Source organism: Polistes dominula, unplaced genomic scaffold, assembly GCF_049000335.1.
Source record: "Polistes dominula isolate Pdom_NZ unplaced genomic scaffold, Pdom_raw_medaka contig_79, whole genome shotgun sequence".
NCBI lineage: Eukaryota > Metazoa > Arthropoda > Insecta > Hymenoptera > Vespidae > Polistes > Polistes dominula.
Window position 1 is genome coordinate 5,724,134 of NW_028300916.1, and position 27,984 is coordinate 5,752,117.

At 37.5% G+C, this 27,984-nt stretch overlaps 3 protein-coding genes and 1 long non-coding RNA gene across 6 annotated transcripts; 2 read left to right on the forward strand and 2 right to left on the reverse strand.

Moving 5' to 3' along the window:
• Positions 1-2,179: 2,179 nt before the first annotated feature.
• LOC107067062 (uncharacterized) lies at positions 2,180-25,694 on the reverse strand. Its single transcript, XR_016176062.1, has 5 exons — positions 25,578-25,694; positions 17,914-18,315; positions 12,713-13,073; positions 7,171-7,341; positions 2,180-6,738 (listed from the first exon to the last, which is right to left on the reverse strand). It is a non-coding gene; the product is annotated as an uncharacterized LOC107067062 (long non-coding RNA).
• Eogt (EGF-domain O-GlcNAc transferase) lies at positions 19,524-23,496 on the forward strand. 2 transcript variants are annotated; one of them, XM_015322221.2, is made up of 10 exons: positions 19,524-20,722; positions 20,896-21,102; positions 21,168-21,316; positions 21,411-21,574; positions 21,707-21,824; positions 21,908-22,061; positions 22,169-22,369; positions 22,447-22,580; positions 22,667-22,769; positions 23,037-23,496. In XM_015322221.2, exons 1-10 carry the CDS (start codon positions 20,537-20,539, stop codon positions 23,301-23,303), a joined length of 1,683 nt encoding a protein of 560 aa, XP_015177707.2. In that variant the 5' UTR covers positions 19,524-20,536; the 3' UTR covers positions 23,304-23,496. The 2 variants fall into 2 exon arrangements, with proteins under 2 accessions (XP_015177707.2, XP_015177706.2); XM_015322220.2 differs by having other exon boundaries at positions 19,525-20,722; positions 21,704-21,824.
• Positions 23,336-25,623, reverse strand: LOC107067060 (Phosphatidylinositol glycan anchor biosynthesis class W a). Its single transcript, XM_015322222.2, is given in 3 exon segments — positions 23,336-23,901; positions 23,904-25,401; positions 25,465-25,623. Coding segments are annotated over 2 exon segments (1,626 nt in total). The 5' UTR covers positions 25,366-25,401; positions 25,465-25,623; the 3' UTR covers positions 23,336-23,737.
• Positions 25,643-27,981, forward strand: LOC107067061 (ATPase WRNIP1). Of its 2 annotated transcripts, XM_015322224.2 has the most exons (5): positions 25,643-25,851; positions 26,265-26,365; positions 26,456-27,239; positions 27,495-27,722; positions 27,814-27,981. In XM_015322224.2, the coding sequence occupies exons 2-5, from the start codon at positions 26,333-26,335 to the stop codon at positions 27,912-27,914; spliced, it is 1,146 nt and encodes a 381-aa protein (XP_015177710.2). In that variant the 5' UTR covers positions 25,643-25,851; positions 26,265-26,332; the 3' UTR covers positions 27,915-27,981. The 2 variants fall into 2 exon arrangements, with proteins under 2 accessions (XP_015177710.2, XP_015177709.2); XM_015322223.2 differs by lacking the exon at positions 25,643-25,851 and having other exon boundaries at positions 25,883-26,365.
• The last annotated feature ends 3 nt before the right edge of the window (positions 27,982-27,984 follow it).

Sequence of the window (27,984 nt, forward strand, 5' to 3'; positions counted from 1 at the left end):
CTCGTCAAACCCAGGTAATTAGTTAAAGAATATTTTCCAACAAATAGGAAAAGATAGAGAGAGAGAGAGAGAGAGAGAGTCATTTTTTTTTTGTAAACGGGTGTTCCTCATGAAGTTCATGTTAACTTACTTCTCTACGATTGATCGATGTTGAGATCCGAGTCGTATGGTCTCGTCGATCGTCACCGTCGTAGATATCGTCGTTGTTACTCAATGATTTAAATCCTAGAGAGTCAGACGACTCCTGCTGTCAGACGCATACAACAACCGGGGGACGTCCCGTTTCCACGCGTACGAGAGACGTGGAAATCTTCTTCTTCTTCATCATCATCATCTTCTCTTTCTCTTTCTCTTTCTAGAAATCGCTTTAAAGTTCCCGATCGGAAACAACGACCACGCGAGTGACTTTTCTTTCTCTATTATCGTGTAACTCGTAAAGTTGGTAACGCTCGAGCGTGTAAATCGTGACACACGTTAGCAACGCGCGCGCACGCTCGTACGTTTACATCTCGTAAATCGATTGACTCGATTTAAAGGCCAAACCAGAATAAGAGAAATTTCGGCTGAATTTCCAACGAGGATTTTTCATACTTTTTTCTCTTTTTTTTTCTTCTTTCTTACACACACACACACATACATACACACGGACACAAATAAGAAAGAGATAAGAGACAAATTTTAATTGTAAAAAATCAAGTCTTTGCTTACTTACAATATTCTTCAACGACGTTTATCTTTCCTCGTATATATTCAAATAAAGCAAAAGCCGTTTTTCTCGGCCATTTATTCGTCTTTCTTATCTGAGCAAACACACAAGATTTTCTTCAATAATGCGAGTCGCCATGCGAGTACCGACGCTTTTAACCGATCGATCGATAAAAACGTATCCCCCAACAATGCCTTATTAAAGACTTCAGATCGAACTTTGATCCCGGCCCACGAGGAGACGTTACGTCCAACGGAAAAATATCGTTTCTGCGATCTCTCGAACGCGATTTAAGCTATATCTCGTGATATCTCACAAGACTTTCTGAGACCTGAAAGAAAAAGAAAACGAAAAAAAAGAAACAGAGAAAGACAGAGAGACAGAGAGAGAGTGTGAGAGAGAAAACGCGGAGGCGCGTGGAATTTACAATTCGCACCGTGGCAACACGCACCGAATCGCGCTGCGAGCTGTGCGAGTACCTTCGATAATATTGTTCTACAAATCCGACAACTCTCGCGAACGATCAACAGAAAACGTGGGTCGTCGTTGTCGTCGTAGTGTTGGTGGTGGTGGTGGTGGTGGTGGTGGTTGTTGTCGTTGTCGTCGTCGTCGAATGCTATGTACACGCCCGCCGTTTGAAAAAGGCGAACGGAAAGAGATCGTGGAGCAAAAAAGAAAAGAAAAAAGGGCTAAAAAGGGCCACGGGTATAGGTTTTTTATACGTATACGTACGAGAGAGTTGCGTTGCGTTCTCGCAAGAGAGAGAGAGAGAGAGAGAGAGAGAGAGAGAAAGAGGAACGTGGAGGAAGCAGAATAAGAGAGGACCGACGGAGAGCCCGCTGAGTTATGGACACATTCGGGATTTCTTCAGGTTGTACCTGCTGGCACCGGTTAGAGGGAAAGGGCACCGTGCTTTATTGAATTGGGTTACATGATTTACGATACCGCCTCCCGATCTCGCTCGATCAGCGCTCCCTGTCGGGGTTGACTCGTAACGTTTAGGGTCCTCCCCCTTTCCCCCTTCGCTTTGCTTTTTCATCGAGAGATTTTTTCTGTCCTCCTTCGCATCTTTCAAATTCCTACTATAGCCTTTATTTTTCAGATCAAAGACAAATTCGCGAAATTTTTATTTGAAAGATTTGTTAACATGGGTATATAATTTGTAAAAGAAAAACCAATACAAAAAAAATATATATATATATATATATATATATATATAGATATATATGCGATGATCAAATACGGTAGTAAGCCGAACCTAATTTCACGGCCGGTAATAAAATGTCAAAGAAAATAAAATAAAATAAAAGATGAAGATGAAGATAGGGAGAGAGAGAACCGTTCCGTAATTTAGTAATTCTCTGGAGAAGGCAAGGGGAGATATCTCGTCGAAGGAAGCATGTTACGCGCGTGCACACGCTCTCTCTCTCTCTCTCTCTCTCTCTCTCTCTCTGCTCAGAGATATTAGCGATAAGGTGCTTCAACCTGCTGCTGCTGCTGCTGCTGCTGCAACGGCCGATATTACGCTGCTGGATTGATATAGTACCGTCTCGACGAATATCTTGCTCCCTTGTACTGTTCAGCATAATGACGTTGTACGGTAATGGAATGGTAATCACGGCAACTATTAATACACCGACGCGATATTTGTACTCGAGCACGATCTTTCAATGATCATTTAGCATAGGACAGATTGGCGATTGCGAGCAACGAAGCGTTTCGTCCCGAGACTACAACCACAGTCAGCGTAGAGATACGTGTTATATACGTCGCGCTCGATTGTATCCACAAATATGTATCCGTTTCTATCGAAGAAATGTATCTACTACTCGCGCTTCGATCATTCCCGAACGAATATAAACTTATAACAAGAGCGTCCTTCTCTCACTCCTATATTATTAAGTTGCTTTTACTTGGCCACCCGAGCGTAGCCTTTTTTTACCGATCGCGAATTACACGTTTTCCTTGACGGATGATTTAATAAACAACAACGACGCTCGAGCTTCTCCATACTTTTCTACCAATGTATGTATATATAGGCAAACAAATTGCATACAAAGTATAATAAATTACATATGCATGTATAACGATTATTGTATTACATACTTTATACGTATTATATTATACATAAATTAAAGCACGCTCCCCACCCCCTTTCGTGTCTTTGTAAGAAAATCAGCTACTTGAAAATTGATACAAAAGTCTTTCATAATAGTGTTGTTGTGTTGTTAGAATTTCAACGAGAGAAGAAAAAAACGTAGGAGTCACGCGATTAAAACCCTCTGAGAAGCAATTTAATCACGATTCCGTTCTTTGCAAATAAGTTAAGTTAAGGTAAAGGGAGGGAGGCGAGAGGTTTTCAAAGCCTTTCGCTTAAAATCGAAACGTCGCTTTCGAAAGAAACAAAATATAATACATATAAACGTTGGGCCAGGGGTCTCTACACCACGTTGTGTAGAAGGGTATTTTAATATCCACGTTTGGAAACGAGAGTCAGACTCGATTCGTGGCCGAAAGCAGTGAACATTATTTAACAAGGTGCTGGTGTACGGTGGAAATCGTGTTGCACGTGCCACCACGTGGGCCGCCGGTATATACGCGCGGCGCGACGATAAACCAAAGGTGAAATCTTTTCGCGGCTAAGCAAGGTAAAACGATTTCAGTCGACTCGAGCATACACATACACACACAAACACAGAGATATGGGGTATATTCCATGTGCGCACCCATCTTGCTCGCTCGTACGTCAATAAAATCAGCGGGTGTGGCTACGGTAGAGACTCATCGGTAGACTCCTTCGGGGCCCCGCTTACGTCTTACGATGTAAGACGAGCGGACTCGTAAAATTACCAACATCGAACGGGTTAAGCCACAACAGAAACACGTTTCCACGAATTCTCTAACAAACGTCAAAAACAACATTTTCGATCGTGAAGAAATATTTAAAATGTCGATTCGCTCTAACAAGAACTAAGTACAAAATATTATTATATTCCCTTGAATAAAAAGAGGTGGTATACCCAACCGAAAATCATCTTTACGCCCACATCGAAAATAATTCGATAGAAGTGAATCATTCATGAGACTGTTATCGCATCTAACGGTTCATGCCAAGGATACCAATCGGATGGTATGCTCTTGATGAGGGATTACATAAAGAATTGGGTAATCCGACAGAACCGGTGTCAGGTCGTACCCCTACATAGTAGTACATATCCACGTTTTACCACCACTTTAAATCGACCTCGAATATGCTCCCGTTCTTTACCGATCGAATGTAAAATAAGGCATCGAATTTGTGTACCTCATAAAAAAAGAAAAATAAGCTTCATATAAACTTTCAAGTAACACGTTCAATAACTTTGCTAATGAATTATCTCTCTTAAAAAGAAAGTATAATTAAACGGACTAATTGTTTGCGGTATCGTAAAAGAGACGAAAGTAAACGTAGACTGCAATGTCTTAAAAAGCAATGCAAGACCTAACCGCGTTTAATTACAGGAAATAACAAAGCCGATCTTATATCTTTTTCTCTCTCTCTCTCTTTCTCTCTCTCTTTCTCTCTTTCTTTAGTAACGGACCATGTACACGTCCGTTCCATGTAAAAGCGCACCACGATCGAAGCACGAGGCACGAGAGGTTTTATCGTCGTTCACTATTACCCTAACACAATATCCTCGATGGATCGTAAGTACATATCATTGCTGGTGCTACCCAGATTCCAAGAATCTCCTCTCTCTAATCCCCTGGTGCGATCATTAAACAATCGTACGTGGAACGTTTGAGTTAATTACTATCTGACACACACAACAAAGTTTCAACTCTATCAACAATTTATCCCAACTTTGATATACGACTCTGGGAATTTTAAATACCTTTAATATCGCTAAGAGAACCTGCCTCTTTTCAACTCCAGAACGATATAAACGCATGTCTGTTGGAATAAGAAGAGAAAAAAAGATGTAAAAATAAAATGAACATAAAAAAAAACTAGGTTTTCACGAAGAGACAAGCACGAAAGGAAGGAAGGAAGGAAGGAAGGAAGGAAGGAAGGAAGGAAGGAATCGTAAGAGTGTAGAAATATATTGCGACGTGTCTCGCGAAACGAAGAGCGGTAATACGATTTAACAGTGATTTAATAAGTGGACGGTGTTGCAGGGTACGTCTGAAGATATCTTCCCGCGCGTCTCTTCCAGCTTCCTTATCTCCTTTCTCTTCAACCCATTCAAGAAAGAGCAACCAACCCTCTTCTCTCAACTCGTCTATCTATCTTTCTCTCCCTCTCTCTCTCTCTTTCTTTCTTTTGAACTCGGCTGGACGCCGCCACGGTGGCGCCACACATTCCCACCTACACTTATTCGCAAAGAGCTCGCAAACGATTACACGTACCTATAAAGAGACTCTCGGTTATACCTACTAGCACAAGTGCAAGCAAGATACGTGGATCGTGTATATACATACATCGATGTCAGATGATGTCAGAAGAATTTGCACCTGGCGGTGTATAGCGTGTATCGTCGATGGCCTCTAGGCCATATCGTTTTCTTCGCGTACTGGGAAGATTCCTGACTCCTCAGAAGAGGAGGTGGATTCCGTTTTAGCAGGATACTCGATTTTACAGACTCACAGAGTTAACAGCTACAAGGGGAAATTCTGTTTGTAAAGAAAAGTATCTTAGGTTAGGACTTACGGCTGCTACATCTTATTCCTCGACATGGAATCACTCGACAAATGCAAATAATTATCGTCGTCGTTGGTTTATGATCGGTCTTGTGGTAACGTAGCTACCGCGATAAGAACGTAGGAAGTAAATATCCCTTCGTAAGTAGTGAGCTTGCACACGTTCAATCCTAGCAATAGTAATAGTAGTTGGACGCGAACCATGTCGTTCTTTTTTTTTTTTTTTCAAATAAATTACTTCTAGATGATTTTTCAAACGACGACGACGACGACGACGACAACCAATGAATCCGTTGAAGGAGACTCTACTTAAGATCAAGAATACGAAACTTGCCTAACGACTTCTGTTTTATTATCGACTTCGTCGTTTATTCAACCGGAATGTAATATTCTCGCGATGATATCAACAACAATATGAAATTAGAATGATTTTCAATTAAAAAAATATATACAAGTATAGTTTGTTAACTGAAATCAAAAGCCACATAATAAAGTCACGTCATACGTTAAATTAATGCAACGCATCTAATTGGTAAAATCTTTCCCATTAGTTTAATCCTATTCGACTCGATAAACCGAGTATAATTAATTACATAGAAAATTTGATCAACTTTAAATTTCAAAGGCTACCTCTTTAAGATTCGTTTGAAAATTGACGGGGTACTCTTATGGTTCGTAATTTAAAGACTAATCGAGCATGAAGATTAGAAAAGGGCCGATGTTCTCCGGTAGGTCTTGATCGATCCGACGGACAGTTTAAGAGCTTCTTCTCTTTTAAAGAGAAGCTAAAGAAGAAAAGGTAGAAAGGACTATACTACTGAATTACTGACAGCCAAATAACAGGGCGATCTGTGGTGCGATGATGTTCCAACTACTTTCCAAGGCTCGTCGTCGTAGTCGTAGTCGTCGTCATCCTCGTCGTCGGCAGCGGTGGCGGCGCCCTTTCTCTTCTTCCTTTTCTTCTTTTATTTCTTTTTCTTCTTTTTCTCTTACCTCTTCTCCTATCCCTTGTCTCTCGCATCCCGCGAGAAGAACCCCACGAGGTATATACTTGCCTGTCCCAATATGGGCCAACATATTATGCATATCGGCCATCGTGGTTCTTATCTAAACGACGTAAGTACGGACCCTTCCTTCTCTTTGGAGAAGCCGACCGCGAATGTTTCTCTTCGTGTCTCGTCCAAGCGCCGCCGCCGCCACCGCCGCCGGCAGCGGCACTTCCGCCGCTTCGTCGGATCAACTTGATTAGACAAGGATCGTCCACCAGGATGAGGAGGAGGTGGAGAAACAGGTAATTCTAGCGAGTAAAATTGCCGACCTCGGCGATGTCATCACTATATCACTCCTCCCCTCTAAACAAAAAATCATAAATCATTTTCGATCGTCAATTTCTAATTCATCTGACATACGATCTATATTCAATACTTTTTTTTTTATTTGCATCCTTAAATAGAATAATCTAAGCACGATGATTGTCGTTTATTATCAACTAACCATAAGAAATAATACACTTACGAACATTTCCCCATATTCGAAGTTTCTCCAGAAAAAAGAAAACTAAAAGAAAAATACTCCGCGAGAAAATGTTATGCAAACGGTCTCCTTCGGTTGTTCTCCGTGACTGCGTGTAATTCCGAAAGAACACAACACATACCAGATCGTGCGAATGCGTGTACGCGCGCGTGCGCGCCAACCATGCAGCACCATGTATTTATATCCACTTCACGCACACACACACACACACACACATACACACACAAATACACAAAAGAGTTTCGACTTACGTAGGTGCACCGATGTAATTATAGATTGTGTCTCTGCGCGACCTCTGCACTGGATCTTATCCGATCATCGTGGAAAAGTATCGGCCGATCGTAATTATTGCGCTAGGCCAGGCCCCAGACCAGGCCTAACGAAAGCAACGTTGGCGATAGTCTACCTTTAAGCTCTGTCGCCTCGAGAAAAAGAAATAGAAATAGAAATAGAAATAGAAAGATAAAGAGAAAGAAACGAAAGAAAGATCGATACGTCGATCGTTTCGCGTAGGAAAGTCCGGATAAACGATAGAAACCAGGAGGGGAAGAAGGGGAGGAGGAAGTTATAGAGAACAGAATGATCGTTGGCAACGTGTGCATTAAGTCGATGGAAACAAATCGTGTCGATTAATCGCGTCGTCGAATATAAGTATAGTTAAAGAAAGAGATCGTACGTGCTTCATTTCCGCGACAAGGATTTTCTAGAGCGAAAGATAATATATTACTAAGAGAAAGAGAATGAACAAGATATGTAATTATAGGAGAGGAGTTAAGAATTGTAGGATATATATATATATTGGGTTGTCCAGAAAGTTCGTGCCAATTTTCAATAGGTGGCATCAAGAAGAACGAAACTTTGAAGTTACCCAAAAAGATGGAAGAAGGTTGTGGAACAGAATGCCACTTATATATAATTTAATAAATATATATACCAAAAAAAAATTTTTCAATGGATTACATTTCAATCTTCCCATCAAAATGAAGAAAGAACTTTCCAGACAACCCAGTACTATTCATCGATTGATTCTCTACCATTGATCGTTCTATTTAAGAATATATGTATATCATTTTATATGTTAGAGAGTTTAATATAACTGTGTTGTATGAATGCGAAATAAAACTTGGTCTTTGACTTTCCCCGTGAGCCGATCTCAGCGTGACAACGAAAGAATCAGGTATATAGGTATAGGGCACGAGCATCTCGCTTTCGTGCTGATCCACGCGGGATCTACACGGGCGCGTATAGATCCTTTACGGCAAGTCTATGAATCATATGGGAGAGACATAATAGAGAGAAAGAGGGAATACAAAAGGGGGATAGGATAGGTGGATGTATACGAGTGAAGAAGAAGAAGAAGGAGGAGGAGGAGGAGGAGGAGGAGGAGGAAGAGGAGGGAAGAAAGACAAGGCGGTGAAGAGGTCGGTGCACCGTGGAAGAGAAGCAAAGCGAGCACAACCCGAGTAAATCGGGGTGGTCTCGACTTCACCGTTGACTAACTGCGACACGACAGGCTGCCATACTCGGTTAAACTCCCCCGCCATACGATCGCCTTCGACGGAGAACAAATTAATGTTTTACTCGACGCATATGGGTCGATCTTTCTCTCTCTTCTCTCTCTCTCTCTCTCTCTTGACCATCGATCTTCATTTTCATGATGTTCAATCAAAATTGCAAATTTCAAACAAAATTGCTTTTCTACAAATACACAATTACGATCGTAAATATTCTTAAATATTACTAGCAAGTTAAGAGGGAAAGTTTATTGAACCGATATGTGATAGAGTACTCATTGTTATAATCATTCGTTTGACTAGCTACGCAGAAACGTTGCTTGATATGATTGGTCCTTAAGATCAACCAACGAGGGATGACGATGGGTATTTAAGCGAAGAAAATTCGTCACGGTCCTCCCTATGACGAGACCTCTGTATATAATACACAGAGGTACGGACACAAGAACGGTTCCCTATTCTAAGGTGACAGCAATCTCGTCTCTCTTAGACTTCGCATCGTACTTGATGGTTGACGCGAAAATCAGCCTGGTCATCGTAGATCGTTGTAGAGAAAGAGGGAGAAAATATCAAGGCTGATGGAACGCGCGAAAGTAACACACAAGACACGACGATTATGTTCCTCACTTGCCCGCACTTTCTCAGCTCGCATAATTATGCAATCTCGTAAAGGATAAATGTCGTGAGATTAGATGGAAAAATAAAGAGAAACTAAAGCTACTCATTAGAAATTGCAATTAAACGAGATACGTCGGGCACGCTCTTGTTGCAATTAAGAAACGTCTAATTGAAATCGTAATCGTCATTCTAATAAGTACCATGATCGAACCGTTCAAATTTATATGGCGATTAACGGTTAAGGAATTAGAATCTCCATTAAACTCACGCATCGTGAGAAAGATCTAACTAATCCAACTTGTGTAAGGTTGGAAATGAAATCGCACATTCATACGAAAAACGTTGCCCCATACCTTTAATAACGTCAAGAAAAAAAAAACGGAATTGTGGCCATGGCATTGCACGCAAGACGAGATGGTAAAATGCTTCTATACAATTTAAATAACCTTAAGGTATCCATTATCTGTACCGATTTATTCGTAGATTTTACTGGAAATTAGGAGACGAGAGAGTATTAGTAGCTCGCTAATGGATTCCGGCTCGTTCTTTGCCATTTACGTTGTGATCGCGTAAGGATCGGTAAGTCTTTTTACAACTCCAGGTAATAAAAGTTTCAAGAGCCGAAGATGGTGCCGTTCGATGGAGCTAAATATACATAGGTATGGATAGAAAAGTATCTAAGTAAGTAGCAATCGGCCAGATAGATAAGGTGAGAGAAAGAGAGAGAGAGAGAGAGAGACAACTCGGTTAAAATATCCGATAAGGAGCACGCGCGAGCGGAAGGCTTAACGATTTCATAAAAGAGATAGCAACCGAGGGCCGAGCTAATTAAGCGATATAATCCCTACATTCTAAGGGCCGTTAAAGGCAACATCAAATGCACCTTTATCTACGGGCTGAGATACTTAAGATAGTACCACCGAGCATCCACTCGTCTAATTATTATCGACACTTTCTTATATGTGCTTTGGGTCAATCAAAAATATCAAATCAAAACAAGTCGGATAAGCTGACAAAGTTTTGTTTTAAACGATATCAAGCTTGATGATACTTTGATAAAAATCCGGTTCTCTACACGACGAGTTTTGCTCGAACGAATAATCATCCTGTACAAGAATTTATAAATATTGAAAAAATTCATAATTTCTAATGAAATAATTTTAATGTGGAAGTTACTTTTACTAACCGTAATCCCTTCACGCAGAGAAAAGCGAAATGATGCGATAATGCGATAATGCGATGATGATGATGATGCGGCATTAAACGTTGTAATAAAATTATATAACGATCTAATAAGCACCGATAAACTTACCCTCCCCCATTTACAGGACTACGAAAAATCCTATAGTAAAAAAGAGAAATAAAAGAAGAAAAGAGGAAGAAACGGCTAATGTAGATCGTAGGAGGAGGGCATCGTTATACCTACTACTACCTGTGACTGCGGCTCGCGGTATCAAGACGACCGGTAATTCTAATCCAGAACCAGTTTCCTGACAAGGGTACCTTTTTATTTCAAGTAAAATTACTCGCCGATAACTGGTATGACATTCACGGCGCTTTAGGACGCCATAATAATATCGCATCAACGGTACAAATTCTCTTAGTTTCGAGTTTTCTTCGAAACTCGTTGAATTAAAAGATTTTTATATTAGACAAAAAAAAAAGAAAAGAGAGAGAGAGAGAGAGAGAGACAAATCATAGTTAGGAGAATAATAAAAAAGAAAATACAAATATATCACAATCGAAAGTTGATCCACGATTATGTCCTTCTTCACGATCGTAACCGATAACCGAACGTGCATACAGAGAAATCGTTTATTGTAGTAGTTTTTGAATCGAATCGCATTCGATATATCGACTTCTTAAAAACCTCGAGGGCTTTCGATAGCGGCTCCGAGAATGTCGTGCGTACTTCCAGCGAGACGACCTGCTGGGTCGTCGAATTCTTCGACCCTTAACCCTATACTTCTCCGTACTTATCTGTATACGTGTGTGTACGTACGACAACGACGACGAACGGTCTTTCTTCGTTTTACGAGTGGTCACGAGTTAAAGCGGTATTCACATCTTGAAACGGCATAAAGTTTCCAATGAAATAACAAAACTATTTTTCGGAGTATAACGACTTTAATAAAACTATGTTTCATAGTAGGTATTATTATATTTGTGTATTCGCTTATATACATAATCATTTAACGTGTTACCCGAAAAGGCCCAAATAAGAATAATCGTATAAATTCGATATACCTTAATAATTTTATTATCGCCAAAGATGTAACGGCTAAATTTATAGTCGAGTTTAAAGTCCCGTCATCGTACCTTTCGTACCTTTTTTTCGCTCGAGACTTGCGCTTGCTTTTATCGGCTCGTTTCGCGAGATCCGTTTCGTGTTCGCGAGCGACACCTTTCTTTCTCTACCTTTTTTTTTCTACCATACCACCAACTGTCCTATATTTATTACAAATATATTCCCATTTTTTGTCTACGACAAGATAAGGACCGATGGAAATAAAAAATCAACGCGATTTTAAATAAGATGCGAAACGAAGCGAGGAGACCTATATATATACATATAAGTATATTCGTCGAAATGGACGTTCACTCGAACGAAGAAGACCTTCGAGGACTTTTGTCGAGTCAGGGTTCGAGTCCAGGGTTCGAGTCAGGTTCGAGTCAGGTACGAAAGGAAAGAAACGTTTCGAGCTAGTCTCTTCGATGGAGAAGGGGGCGACGACCGATCCCCCGGATGATCGAATCTGCAAAGGAAATGTCCTCGAAGGATATACAACGGTGACATTTGCTATCGGGTTAACGCCCACGCCAGAACTTGCTTCACAGGTGTGTCCTTCCTCTTCTTTCTTTTTTTTTCCCTTTTCATCTCTCTTTTTCTTCTTTCTCCTTTTTCTTTTTTTAAAAAAAACCCTATCAAAAAATGTTGTTCTCTTTCTCGTGAGTGCATGCTCGTGCGCGAGCGCAATAGCGAGCACACCGAGCAAGGAATGCGCACGCCACTTTCTTCGTCTCTTTATGGAAACGCGAGAAGTGTGCGAATCGGTACTCTTTGCCTTCCTAGCTGCCGGATAAACTGTGTGTGTGAGAGAGAGAGAGAGAGAGAGAGAGAGAGAGAGTGAGAGTGGTGGATAGATTGAGAGGGAGGAGCCAGGGGAAGGGAGAAACGCGAATTCTCATACGGTTCTCTTGAGTCAGACCGCACCTGCGCGATTCCTCTCTTAGATCGTTCTACAAGTTCTCCTATCGCCGTATACTCGTGATTAAACATTTATACATTCGTATGCTAACCTAAAATGCTGCTTCTGAGATCGCCTTACTTAGAGAGAGAGACCCCGGCCCCGCGTCTCGTTCTTGAGAAATCGAATGCTATACGCATCGATTATATATATATTTTTTTTTATGTAGTATCATGCGCTTTTTACGCTCTCGTGATTTCTCGATCGCTTAAATACATTCACGAAGATATTTATTATGTGAATGCAATTTCGACGGGTTTTTTTTTTCTCAGAAAAAAAGATAGCACCGACCAAATGGTGGTCCTTCGAACGTAACCGAACGAACGGCCATCATTCTTCAGGGGCCATTTTTTTGTTTTTTAAATATACATATATAAAAATGTAAAATCTAGTCTAATTTTTTCTACATTTACTTTCCATTCCATGATTTTATGGTCACGCTTCTCGGAGAACGACAATAGCGGTGGCAATAGAGTTTCGTAGAATAAGCATATAACATGCTCGCTAGAGTCTACTCTACACCCACGGAAAAAGTTCTCCTTGCTGGAAGTCTGGAACATTCAGCATTCGGTTGAAACGAACATCGCGACAGAGAGACCAGGATAGGACACCACGTGTCGAGATCCATTTTACGAGGAGACTCAATAGATTATAGAGACGTTAGAATTTCTAGAAGGCCCTCCTACCTGCTGCGCGTCTTATATCTCAGATTTTTCTCCAATTTATTGAGCGTTCTCCTTACTTGTCGTCATCGTCGTTCTTCAACGTAAATACCTATAACAGAAAACTTTTCTTTTAAACGTCGAGTAAATACTTTATGGTATCCTACAACGCGAATTCCAATATGACTACGAATCCGAAAGTAAATAATATCTCTCTTTTACGAGAACTATCAAAATTATAACTACAAACTTAGAAATTAAATGGAACATTCGAAGCTTCGTCATAATAAATTTTCCTTAAACTAGTATAAAATTGTAACGAGCTAGGAAATAAACTCGAATGTTAAAAAAATAACGATCAAACTAAAAAGTATTAATATTTGTCTTCTCTCTCAGAAGTTTCGAAATACAAAGTAAGTTTCTAAGACTAAGTCGTATGACTCTCGTTCTCGCAAGTATCCTTCAAAGTCCAAGAATAGGATCTCGAAGCCGTGGAAGATGCTCGCTGTCACGCTGTCTTATCCTGTCCTGTCCTGTCCTGTCCTGTCCTCGAAGAAGTCCTTTTAACTTGCGTTCGTGGACCAAGGGGCCACGACGACAGTCGGGAATATCTCGGGTGGACCATGAATACGAGCGTAGCGTAGCTCGTAAAAAGGTAAACCGGTGACAAGCACTATGACGCGGAATTTACGACGCCGAGGTCGCAGCCCAGGTCGAATCGTGAACACCGCAGGACAAGTTGTCGTCGTCGTTGTCGTTGTCGTTGTCGTTGTCGTCGTCGTAGTCGTCGAAGTCGTCGTAGTCGTCGAAGTCGTCGAAGTCGTCGTTGAAAAATGAACTTCAACGAAATCGCAAGTTTCACGATTAAAATCAATTTTATCTACCCGTTTTGTTATGTGTTTTTTCTTTTCAAAATCCACTTTAACGATCAACAAAACAAAGAAATCTAAATAAACGTTGATGATCCAACCGTTTAAGAAAGCATTACAAATACAATCTTAACGATTAAAATATCCTTCCTCTCTTTTTAGAAAGTATACTTCGTTCATTACTTTGATATCAGAACTTAAAGCTGCTTTCCACGCGGTAGCCTTTTAATGCGCTTGTTATGTACTACGGTGATATAAACGACTCGACTGCAAGATACTAGATACGACAAAGTCTTGACTTATGGTATGACCATAATTGGCATGAGAGAAAGAAAGAGAGAGAAAGAGAGTGAAGTGATAATATTTCGTTAACGTTTACTTCGCGAAGAAGAGTCTTTCTTCTATGGTCAATGATCGTACACACATATTGTCTTTCCTTCTCAATCTTTTACACGAGAAATGGAAAGAAAAAAAGAAGAGAGAGACGTTTATGTGGACAAGTATCTTCTCTTTAGGGTTTATAGAGCTTACGCGTCTTATACATATCCATAGCTACCGTGTTGCATGGCATCTCATTAATATTTCAATTACTACCTTGCATTTACGATCGTGCGACAGACTCCGTGTGTGAGTAAGAGCTTATATGTACGTGTAGAGAGAAAGAGAAAGAGAGAGAGAAATAGATGCACAGGTAAAGGAATACGAGTTTAACACAGGCGGCAGCTTTGTCATCCTGATCTTCCCGTTCTCTTTCTCCATCTTCTTCTTTTTCTTTACGAACCAACATCGAGAGCTCAAGCTCGTAATCCGCGTTCCTGTCGAAATTCCAACGCTCGGAGGATTTATTTGCGATAAAATGGTTATTGGTCGGCCCTTAAACCCTCTCTACTCCACCACCATCACCCCTCTTCTTTCTTTTATTTTATATTTTTTTTTCATTTTTTTTTTCATTGCAACACGAATGCCAAGAATTCGTTCGATAGACTCGAAGACTTTTGCGATTTTGCACCTCGACCTCACGATATTATTATTATTACCCTTTCCCTCCCTTTCTCTCTCTCTTTCTTTCTCTTTTCCACGATAGAAACGTCACAATACGTTTTACTTTTACTCAATGCGAGTCTCGGGCGACGTTTCGCGTCCATATTTATGTTAAATGTCCGGCAATGAAAGTGACAGGTCGTTAAGAATTCACTTGGGAGAGAAAGAGAGAGAGAGAGAGAGAGAGAGCGTGAGCACGAGTAAATGTCAGCTGTAAACGCATCGTTACGATGGAAAATTAGTTCTAATACGTTGCTCTTGATCTCTCTTTCTCTCTCTCTATCTTTATCTTTCTCTTTCTCTTTCTCGATTCTACATATGTTCCGCAAATGCTAATACACGTGATGCGAGACAAGTAATAATAGTATGCTTCGCCTCTAATGTCAACTATACCTGTCATTTAATTCTATAAACGATCCACGAATCCGTATATTCTTACATCTATGTATATATATATATATATACTTACATACATATTTAAATATGCATATATGTAGTTTACTTACTTGCATATATGCCTACACGTAGTACCCCTACGCTTTGCACGTTTCGCGCCTTCTCGCGTAATTCATCTCGAACGTGTGACCCGTCGCGATTAATGACTTGTTTTTGCCGTTCTGTAGCGAGAAACTAACTCTAAAGTCGTGCGCGTTACACGATGCCATTGAATCTTGAATCCTTACGTCACCCTTTACGATGAATATGAAAACGCGTGTTGTTAGAAGAGGAGATATACAACGCGGAATATAATTCCATAAGTTTACACTCGTTTGTTATTCGCAAACGTGCATCGAATCGAACGAAATTTTTTATTCGAAACTTATTCAAGTATTTTTTCGAGAAATAGTAGATAAATAAAGAGACAAAGAGAGAGAAAGAAGAATTCTTGAGTTTAAAGATTTCTCAATGTTATTACTTGAATCGTAAGTTGAGGAAACACCTTAAACCCACTTCCCAAGACTCTATGAGATATTTGAAACTTTGCAATTTCTCTCCTGAACTCTTTCGTTTGCCATCAGAAATCGTAACTCTTTGAGTTACTGGACGACACAACGAGAAACGATAAATAAATAAATTCGGAAAAGAGAATTATGTTAAATCTGTTGAAAACAAAAAAAAGACATAAGTTCACTCTTGTTTGACCACATCAACGTTCGTTCATGCGTTCAATAACACAACAAATCTCAGCCAATGCAATTTGCATTTAATCGGTCGAGCTTTGTAATTAATCGAGTACGAGGTAGGTAACGAGCTGCGTGCGGGAATCCGTTGGCCTGATCCATGGAATTGCAAGCATCTATCATCTATTAATTAAGCGATTAGTCCAGCGTCGCTAACGAGAGGCTAGCGTGTGAGATGGTATTTCTTCTAGCCAAGTCTTCTAACGCCCATAGGCAATTCCTTGTGCTGGTGTCTCGATCGGATTTTACCATGGCTAATAGAGAACGTTGATTGCTATTGCGACGAAGAAGTTAATATTTATACTCTTTGAATATAATTCTCTCTCTTTCTCTTCTTTAGCTACTTTATTCTTTCGTTTGTTTGTTCATTCATTCCTACCATCTAATCTTACCACGTTTATCTGCTACCGCAAAACTTTCCAGATTTAATTATTACTTTCGCAACGTTTCGATTCGAAGAGAAGCCTTTGTGTCACTGAGATCTATGAAGCACGCGCATTGTCTCTCTCTCCTTTTCTTTCTTTTTTGTTTTTTTTTTTTTCCTTTCGCTCGATAGCACGGCATTTTATCTACCAGGAAAGGACGAGAATCGCTATAATTTACATCTTTGTACGTATTCAAATGTACCGCGTGGGTAGAGAGAGAGAGGACAGAGAGAGAGAGAGAGAGAAAGAAAAAAAAGAATGAAAGAATGAAAGAATGAAAGAATGGTTGAGAAGAGAAAGAGAAAAGATGCAGGTAGATTCAGTAGAATATACGACGTTCTCGGTTTTTTTGTTGCGGCTTGCAGGTTGATACCCAGGACCAAACTATTCGAAGGTGGCAGTGGCCCGACGACGGTAGTCTCGTTCTTTTCATACTTTTGCGGGAATACAGGAGAAGTGAAAGAATGGCAAAGACCGGAAGAGGAAAAAGGTTGGTTGGGCTTTTTTCGATAGAGCGTGGGTGCCACACGAGCACGTTTCTCGTTTTGCAAGATGTTTGCTACGGTGGCACGCGTGTGTATATACGCGCCGCACGCCACAGAACTCCACGAACAACGCCTCCACAATTTTCTCCTATCTTTTCTAAGAGACGTTAGACAGAGTACTAGAAAGAGAGAACTCTTTCTTACATATGGCAAAAGGGAATATTATAGCGTTGATTTTCGCGTAGGTTGGCCCCACGTTTTGCGGTGTGTGACACGAGGCGCCACCACGGCGGGACGTCGCACGTTACGCCGATCTCCAGAGCTTAACATTTAATCTTACATGTCGCAGACTATTTATTTTTTTCTGTTTTTTCCTTCCTCTCTTACTCTCTCGTCACGGTGATCGAGATTGACCAATTCTCGTGAACGTCAACTAGGAGAACAGAACCCAAGCGCACTAAACTCTTTCTCTCTCTCTCTCTCGTTTCCGGAATAACGAATATTTTTCATCGAAAAATTCTTACAATCCTCCACCGACAACGTTCACCTTTTCTTTACGACTCAACTCACGTGACCAAATTTATCGTTCGAACTTTTGAAGGTAAATAATATATATCGGAGACGCAATAACGGATATTTATCTATCCGTCTCTTTACGATATTCAGTTTCTACGAGTAGGTATACATATACCTGCCATGCCTGCCATGTATGTAAATTTCTACGCATGAATCTAGCGAACCTATTGAGCTCGTAACGTTTTCCTAACGTTAGAATCCAACCTAACTCGTCTCGTCTCGTCTCGTTTCATTTCGTTTCGGATTGATCAACAAAATAACAACAACAACGATGGAAGAGCAATGAGAAGCCTAACGAACCACGGCGACAAAACATTCGCAATAAGAAATATCCAAGTTCGGCATGTCGATATAAATAGCATGAAGGAGGAGTACCGTTGCGATCGGGCCAGGTTGAGGGTCGGGCAGAGGGTGACGTGATCGTGATCGATGTAGATCGTTCTCTCTCGATCTATCCGCAGTAATCCGTGGTCAAGCTCACCGTCGTGTCCTCCATCGATACCGTTCCTATAAACATACACGCACACTTACTTGCCAATACTATAAGTTTATGTGGATGTAACACCGAGCTAGTTCGGTGAGATCTGTTTCCGGGTCACGCCACGGCAGGTTGTGTCCGAAGGTATCCATGAACCATTGTCGCTCGTGTCCGATATCTCGATTCTCTCGTATCGATTAGCATTGATTTGTGGATCATCGTGATTAGCCCGCGGGATGAACCAGCAGCGATAGCGATGCACACGTTCGATCCTTTCTCGATCGTTGTTGCACCTGAAACTGATAGAAGCGATCGATTATAGATAGTAACAAATCTTTTGCATAACCGAGAAATACTAGTTGTCTTTCGAACAATGTACAATGCCGAGAGATCTCTTCCAAAGGTATTCTTAATTGTATCGAGAACGATATCTCTCAGAACTCTGAGAAAGAGACACCTGCAACGAATGAAAACGAATGAGAGCAACGAATGCAGCTGATACACGAAGTCTTCCAAATTACGCAATGCGACTCATGCTTAACCGCGAGTGTGGGACTCGACGTGTTCTCCGAGCAGCGAACGTGGAGACCCTTAGATTCAAATCGTTCTTTTATTTTCTCTATCTCAACGTGTAAAATCGTATAAACTGCGAAGATAGAATCTGCATCGACCACGCCTCGAAAGACGATCGAACCTCCTCTACCGTATACGTCGAAATCATTTTTGACGTATTCCAAGTGTATTAGCATATAGGGTGCGTCCTGTGTAAGCTTTATCGAGACTCGAGAGATTTAAGTTTACTTTACGTAAGAGTACAACGCATATAACGGAAGCCATCACTCGACACTGACGTTAGACAATAGCCACTGTGTGGCAGGATGATTCCTTACCGACTACCTCCTTGCTTCTACTATATTCCTATTGAATTTCCATACGCACAAATTCTCTTCCACAAGAGCTTCTTCCTCTAAAGGAAGAGACGCCTCAAACCGGTAAAGCACTTTAGCTAAAGGCTACGTAAAGAGTAAGATTTCTTTTCAAAAAATATTAATATTGCAAGTATCATCATTTTAACGAAGTTCTATCATTTTTTGTAGCATAGCTAAGAAAATAATAATATAACATATTTTACTTATTAAGAAAAATATGATAAAATACTTAGAGGGTAGCAAAGTTGCTACCCTCTCTCGATGATTCTCAGGAAGATACGAACTGATGATTTAAATTTCTTTCCCGCCAGAGATACTATCATCAATCCTCGATAACTTTTATAGGATTTCTACAATACCAACATATCGATAAGATAAATTACTGAGGTACCAACTGTTAAAAAGTGTTTTCCTAAATATCTCTACGTTAGCATCTACGGTGGAGACCTTACCACATTACGATGCAAAAATAACTTTCAAGAAAGACCCATGTGAACTTCACAGAGGGATCTTTATAAAGTTTAGAAAGGGACCGACCCCTTGAGACGAGCAAGTTTCTCGTCTGGAAACACAAAGAAAGTAGTGTCACGGATCGACAATTCAAACGAGTTGTAACAAAACCGTGAGAATGTCTTTGCCGTGAAGCATATTCCTAGTGATTTTCTAAACTAATAAAGTTTTAAACAAAATTAAAGTATTTTTAAATAAATCTAATACAAATATCGAGAAAAAATAAAACATAAAAAAGAACAGAATTATTTTAAATCGATCAGAATGTACTTGTAATGTACAAGGTGCCATATTCGTGAAGGAACACTACTAGAGACAGCTGATCCTGTGCAAGGCAAGAAAAATCAGATGCATCAGAGTGTCTTTTGTCATTGTTGTAAAAAATAAACGTTCGTAACCAAGTAGATTTCATTTGAAAGAATTAATGAGTTTAAATTTCATAAACCACTATCTTTTGTTTCTCGACGGTTTTCCTGTACTGAATAAATATACACTTGTCGCATAATTCTACGTTATCAACCGAGTTCGCGTGGGAGATGCGCATGGTAAGGTTAGTCGGTGAGAATCACTTGTTCGAAAAATAAAAAGCAAAAGATTTCTTCCTACTGTATGCCTTCTTCTTCTTTTTCTTCTTCTCAAGAGATTTTCAAGGATAACCGGTATCGTATTCTGTAACGGATGATGTAAGCCCGCACCTTTTGTCTTTCTTCTCTAGCCATTAGAAATCTCAACGCGTCTTCTGCTTCTTCAACGTTTATTCGTTGTTATTGTCAGTTGTCGTACTGTGTCGTGTCGTGTGGTGTCGGGTAGTGTCGTGTATTGTCGTGCATGCGGCGTAAATGTGAACGCGCGCACGTGCGTTTACGTATGTATTAAACATACACGTGTACGTATATGTTATAAGTGTGTATGTAGTGACTGAATGGTGTGGGTGAACTCGCCGGACACCCACTTACACAGGTGGCTTCCTTTTTCATTCACACCGCGCGGCTTCGTGCAAAGACGGTAGTGTAGAAAAGTCCTCTTGAGAAGGATTTCTTTCTTACTTAAACAGCAGTAGTAGGTGGGTAGGTGCCACACGATGACGCCAACGACGTATATAATATTTTCATCCTATCAAAATTTAATCATTTTTTTATTCCTCGTTGCTTTAACAAATGCCAATTATACTGATATTAATTTACCGGCGAGTCATATGAAGTATTACTTTCATTCTTTTCCCACGGTGGCCGAAAAATGCCGAAACGATACGTCCTGTCCGTATAAGGTAAGCATTTATTTTTTCTTATTTTATTTTCAATATATTATTTTATCTTAAGCACCTTTTATTTCATCGATATATATTTTAAACTTTGAATATTCGCGAAATTTAGCGCGCATGTACATTTCATGTATTTACAAAAATAAGAGGTATATTTAAAAATTTTTTTTTTAACACAGGACAGTTTGAATACCAAAGCATGTTGGGGCTACGAGACAGAATGTAAAGAAGAAAATTCATTTTCCGTACCCTACTGTCCTGGTGATCACAAAGGATGGGTCGCAACGAAAAGAGCACAATTAGACACGTTTTATGCGCAAGGTGATTTTGGCTACGTACGAGATCAAAGAATAGAAATGATGATGCTGTGTGAGCCACTTTTTGCCGTAAGTATTTCATTTATAAAAAAAAAAATTTACGACAAAAAGTCTAATTATAAAATTTGTCAAAGGACGACTCATCATTGGAATGCTCTCAACATATGAGATTTTGTAGAGCTAGGAACGTTCTATTAAATTTCACGGATCTTTTGTATAGAAAGGAACCCATAAGATACAAAATGGATGTTTTGAAAGAAGGACAAATCGGCGGTTATTGCACGTAAGGAAAATGTTAAGCGTTTCTAAAATCAAAATTCATTTGATTTAACGAAGCATTTAACAGGAACGCCAAAACATCGTTCTGTCAAATTTAGGCTGAACGAAAAGAAGCTTCAAGACAACGCAGATCACATCAGCCCACTACAATCCTGGGGACCAGAGTTACGAAACTTTCGTAGATTTCATCGACGTCCGATCGTAGAAGGCGATTGTGATATCGTTATAGAAAAACCTACGTACATAATGAAAATAGATGCCAGTAAGTAAATCAATTTATTATTCGAATTGTTATCTTTTAATTATATTAGATTCCTTGTTTTTTTATTTTTTGTTTCATTTTTATTATTTGTCTTCTTTTTAACATTTTACGAAAAACAAATTGTTTTAGTAGTTAACATGTATCATCATTTTTGCGACTTCTTCAATCTGTATGCGTCGTTGCACGTAAATCTTTCGCATCCGAGCGCCTTCAGTACGGACAACCATATAATGATTTGGGAAAGTTACAGGTAATTGACATCGGTATAAAACAAAAAACAAGAGGAGTTCGTAGAATACACGTATATACATAATTATCTCTTTTTACTTTCAGTTATCGATCGGCATTTCAAGATACGTTCGAAGCTTTCACAAGCAATCCACTGTGGGATCTAAAAACATTTCGCGGTGAAAAAGTTTGCTTCCGGAATCTTGTATTTCCGTTATTACCACGAATGATCTTTGGACTTTATTATAACACACCTATCGTACGCTTGTACTACAACTTTCCTATTCAAAGATTAAAATTAATATCAAATACTCTATATATTTAATGACCAAGTACATATCTCATATTATTTTTTTTCTTTTTCAGATTTATGGATGTGAGAAGAGTGGTTTGTTTAAAGCTTTTGGAGATCACGTATTGCATAGACTGAAGATACCTCTACTTGGAAGAAAAAATAATAAGATACGCGTAACTTTACTAAGCAGAGATACTCAGTACAGAAAAATATTAAATGAAGATGAATTAGTGAAAGCTTTGAAAGAAAATGAAGAATATGAAGTTAGAAAGGTATATCAAATTTATAATAACCTGTATACAAAATTCAAAATCTACATACATCTAAAATATGAAATTATTATTATTAGGTAATTTATAACAAGAATGTAACTTTTAAAAAACAACTTCAAATCACAAGAAATACCGATATATTCATCGGAATACATGGAGCGGGATTGACGCATCTCTTGTTTTTACCTGATTGGGCCGCTGTTTTTGAAATGTACAAACAATATCCTCTTGATAAATCAAAACAATATTTGATAATTATTAATGTATCATTTTTTAATTATATTTTTTCTTTTGTAGATATAATTGCGAGGATCCTAGTTGTTATAAAGATCTTGCAAGATTACGAGGTGTTAAATATTATACGTGGGAAGACAATTCTAAATTAATTCAACAAGACCCTGTAAGCGAATAGAATCTCTTTTATTTGTTAACTCTCTATAATCCAGATTTGTTCCATTTGGAATCAACAAATATTAATCTCTAAATACAAATTAATAATGAATTTTAATAATGATATTAAAATAGAGATTATATTGGGATAAAAAAATTAAATGAAAGAAAAAATATGAATACACTGATATGTGATTTCAAAGTTACACGGGACTATAGAGAGTTAATTAATATAAAAAATCTAATGACAATTAAATTAAAATTTTGTTTCTTATAGGGTACACATCCCGACGGTGGTGCTCATGCTAAATTTACGAATTATAATTTTGAAGTTAAGGAATTTCTACGTATTGTTTCCTTAGCTAGTACTCATGTGAAACACCATAAAGCTTTTAAAGATTTTTTAAGTAAACATATGACTAAAGAGGATAACATAGATAGTAAAACGAAGAATATAAATAATAACTTGAACAAAACGTCTAATAAAAAAAAAGTGTCCAAACCACAACGTCAAAGTAATATTCAATTAAAGGATGAATTATGACGAATTTAGGATAATAAATTTTAACAAAGAAAAATGCTACACAACGGGTTTATCGTGTCAAATACTGTTGCAATTATAATTACACAAAGAACAAATACTTTGTTACCAGTTAAACTATTTTTCTTATTTTTATACCGATGTACATACATATTTGTTTTGATAAAAAAAAATAAATATGAGATGTTTCTCGATATGTCTGTGCATTGCACGTGGCAGTGATTATTTTCTATAACTAATTTATTAATTAATATTGAATCATTAATTGTAAGTAACTATATGTTACGTAGGGTTAACTTTCTACTATTAGATTATAGAAGACATTATGCTCATCAACGAGCATCGATGGTATTAATACGTGACATACATCCTTTGTTCCATTGTACATTTAATGCATGTCATACACAAATTTCATTTCATTATGTTGTATACTTATTTTACAATTTGACTTGAATTTGGCATCTGTATAATATTAAAATGAAAAGTATGTTTACAGTCATGTATAAAATTATTATTTGAAGAGATGTATTTTTACCAACATATAACGTTGATATAAGTAAATTAATAACACCTGTTAACAAATTGCATGATAAAAAAAAATAAGTCCATTATAATTCACAGCCTCAAATATTTCTAAAGTCCTTTTAATTGGACTTTCAACGGGTAACTCTTGCAAAATCTCTTGTTTTGCATCCTGCTTATTTTCTCGTTTAGTTTTAAAACCAGCTTTGTGTTTTCTATGTTTTACTTCGCCCATTTTTTCTGTTATCTTGTCATTTGTATTGTCTATGATTTTATAATCTGATGTTGCATAAATTAATATATCTGTTACTACTTCAATAAGTAATAAAAGCGTAAGCATCATAGTAGATAATGTAAGTATCCATGCGCAATAACCTGCATTGGCTAATCTTCTCGATACCCTGAAGTATTTATCGCAAAACAATGTTGCAGCACAAGCTTGGGCTGCTATCAATGATAATTTAACACATAGTATCATCGATTCATTGTAACTTGCATCTAAATCGTATCCAAATATCTTAATATGAACATTTTTTCTGGGATTTAAAGTAGTACTCGAGTTTAAATTTAAATAAGTAGAATGTATTAATCTTCCAACTGCAACTCCAATAAGATATAATCCTACATAGCCTGGTATAGACATGAGACCCTCCCTATTAGCTGTGATAAAATCAATTCTTGGTTCATTACTTAAAATCCATTCTTTCAAACCATTATTAGTTAAGATATACTCGTGCATAGCCAAAATCCATATACCAGAAAGTAAAGAATACCTTGAACTTATTGTGCTCGTTATTGTTCTAGTAAATAATTTGACAAATGCTAAAGTTATGAAAAAATTCCAATGAACTCCATACTCAGTAATATGTCTTTGATAACCTAAGAATTCAATAGCTACAAATCGTCCTAATCCTAACAACAATAATGGTAAAGAACTCTTTAAAGGATTTTTAAGATTCCTTGATAGTGTACCAAAGAAACCTACTTTTGGTGGACTACCGAAATCACGAGCTTCTGGTGCAACCAATGCATTTGCTAATATAAATATACCAACACCGGTATCCATTAAACTATAACCAAATACTTCTGTTTTGGCAAACTTTCGTGGAAATATACGAAAGTCAACAGCTAATATACATATCGTTGTAATAATATTTGAAAGAGCTCGGAAATTTGTTACAAATGGTCTTTTACCTTTTATCGGCCTTAATATGCAATTTGTCAATGCATGTACTTTAATTCTCATTAACATAATATTTATAAAAGAAAGAATGATCATTATCACGCATATATTACTGACATATTCTGATAATACTGTACAACAAAAAACACATGGTATGACAGTTAAAACAAATTCTATGACAATTTTAACATTTCTATGCAAGTATTTACCATAAAGGCCTAAAGTAGTTATTGTTAACAGAACACCGCATACGTTTGGTAAAATAACGTGAACAACCTCTTGTGACGTTGTCCCTCCATGATTTGAAACAAACGCTTCTTGTTCCAACCGGTAGCGCTCCTTATCTCGCAAAGATTCCATGTTTATAAAATCATTGATTTCTTTGTACCCAAATTTCTAAACAAGTTCACCATATATAAAAAGATTATATTAATGATTATTTTATAAATTAGAACTTACAATTTAGGATAAAACTGTTTTATTCTCTTGAACAGCATGACAGAAGAAAATTCCGAAAAATAGATACAATAATTCGATGATAGGAAACATAAATACACACATATTTCCATTACCTAACGCATGGTGGCGGTAGTGACATTAATAGTGTAGAGGGTTTCTCTATAGTAAAGATAATATTAGACTGAATTTTTATTTTATGATTTTTATTGTTAGGATGCGACTTGCTTTTCTTTCTTGTACACTTCTCAACGGCTACGCACAGACTGTACTCGTCTGGTGACCACACTTGCTAGCGTGGTTCCCTAGCCTTCTAGTAACTTAGATGGCGCGACCATCGGTCGTACCGCTACAATAGAATAATAAACACGGAATAAATGTGATAAAGTGGTATGGCAGAATTCTAATATGTAATAAATGTTTACATACGTACATATATATATATCATACATCTTATGATATGAATTTATAAAATGTTAAATAATATTAATTATAATATGTAGTGTTTAAATAATAAGTATTATTTCTAATTATAATTTGATTTAATAAAAAAAGATATTCATAAGATATTATTAATGAAATTTCATGTGTAAACTAAAAGAGAAGAATTATTCCTTTGAAAAAACTCAATATACATTATTTTTATATAAGTGGAATATTAATTAAATGATTAATCATTATGTTGAAACAAAATTATACATCTTGGAACAAATCACAAAATTCTAGACAAGATGAGATGATTTTTCCAAATCATGTTTCTCTAGCTGAGAAAATGAAACCTAAAAACTTTACTTCTTATATAGGTCAAAAACATGTGATTGGATCTAATACAATATTACATAATTTTTTGAAAATAGGAGAAATTCCTAGTATGATACTGTGGGGACCACCTGGTTGTGGTAAGGTACTTTGACAATCTCTGAAATATCCAATTTAAAAATAACACCTGTTTTAATTTATGCTTTAAATAAATTTAATATAATATATTTTTCAGAAATCTTTAATCAATGTTATAATACAATTAACCAAAGAAAAAATCAAAGATAAAATACACATTGTAAAATTAGTTGCAACAGCTTGCGGTGTTGGGGATATTAAAAAAGCCGTAGAAACAGCAAAAAATGTACTTAAATCTGATCATAGAACAATTGTCGTTATGGATGAAATTCATCGTTTCAATAAACTTCAACAAGATATATTCTTACCACACGTCGAAGCTGGAACATTTATTCTTATTGGATCGACAATAGAAAATCCTTCTTACAGTTTAAATCCAGCATTGCTAAGTCGATGTCGTATATTTTCATTAGATAAATTATCAGTAGAAGACATCATTGAAATACTTACAAAAAGCATACATTGTATAGGTGGTAGAATTCAAAATTCATTAAATTGTAATGATGTTTCAAAGTTTATGATTCATAATGACACATTGAAGTGGTTAGCTGAAGTATGTGATGGTGATGCACGCACTGCATTAAGTGGTTTAGAATTAGCAATTCGTAGCAAAAATGTATTACATAATAAAAAATTTGTTATAAATATTGAAGATATCAAAGACGGTTTAATACATATGAGCACGATTGCTGACAATAAAAGTGAACAAACGCATCATTTGTATTCTGCTTTGCACAAATCAATTTTTGCGGGTAAACCAAATGCTGCTTTATATTGGTTAGCTAGGATAATGGCTGCTAAAGAAGATCCTGTAGATATTGCTAGACGCTTAATTAGAATATCGGGTGAAGATATTGGTTTTGCAGATCCAGATGCTATTGGTAATATTTCAATAAACTTTAATATACAATAGTACCTTCATTTACACAGATAATTGGCTCCATGAAAACAGTGCATTAATGAAACTGTAAAAAGTAATTTAAAACAGTATTTATGTTTTCATATACATCATTGAGACAACTAAGCTCTGAGAACTCAAACGTATTAAAGAGAAACTACAAATGAAGGGATTATTGTACTTATTATTACAATATAGGAGTATATTATAATATATTATAAAAATAATTCTTCATTAGGTTTAGCAGTTCATACATTAAATGCCTGTCAAATGATTGGTATGCCTGAAAGTGACGTTCTATTAGGACAATGTGTAGTTTATTTAACTAGAGCACCCAAATCTCGTCTGATCTATAATGCTTTTAAGGCAGCTCAACAATTTATAAACAATAGTAAAGAACCACAGCCAGATGTTCGGCAACACATTCAATGTATATCAGAAGAAGAAAAGCTTGAATTTAGCATTGGTAAAATCTTCTTGCATTATAATCTTTCTTTTGTTTATTTCATGCTTACAATGGTAATAATATTATCATGTTTTAATTGTTTTTTTTATAGAATCAAATAAATATAATTTATCAAGGAATTTAAATACTAAGAAAAATCATTTACCAAAGAGTTTACAACACGTTAACTTCTTTCATGAAGATTTGCGATAATCATTTTATATGCTATGCCAACTTTTTTATACTCTATTAGAAAAAAATAAATATTATTTTTTATATTTCT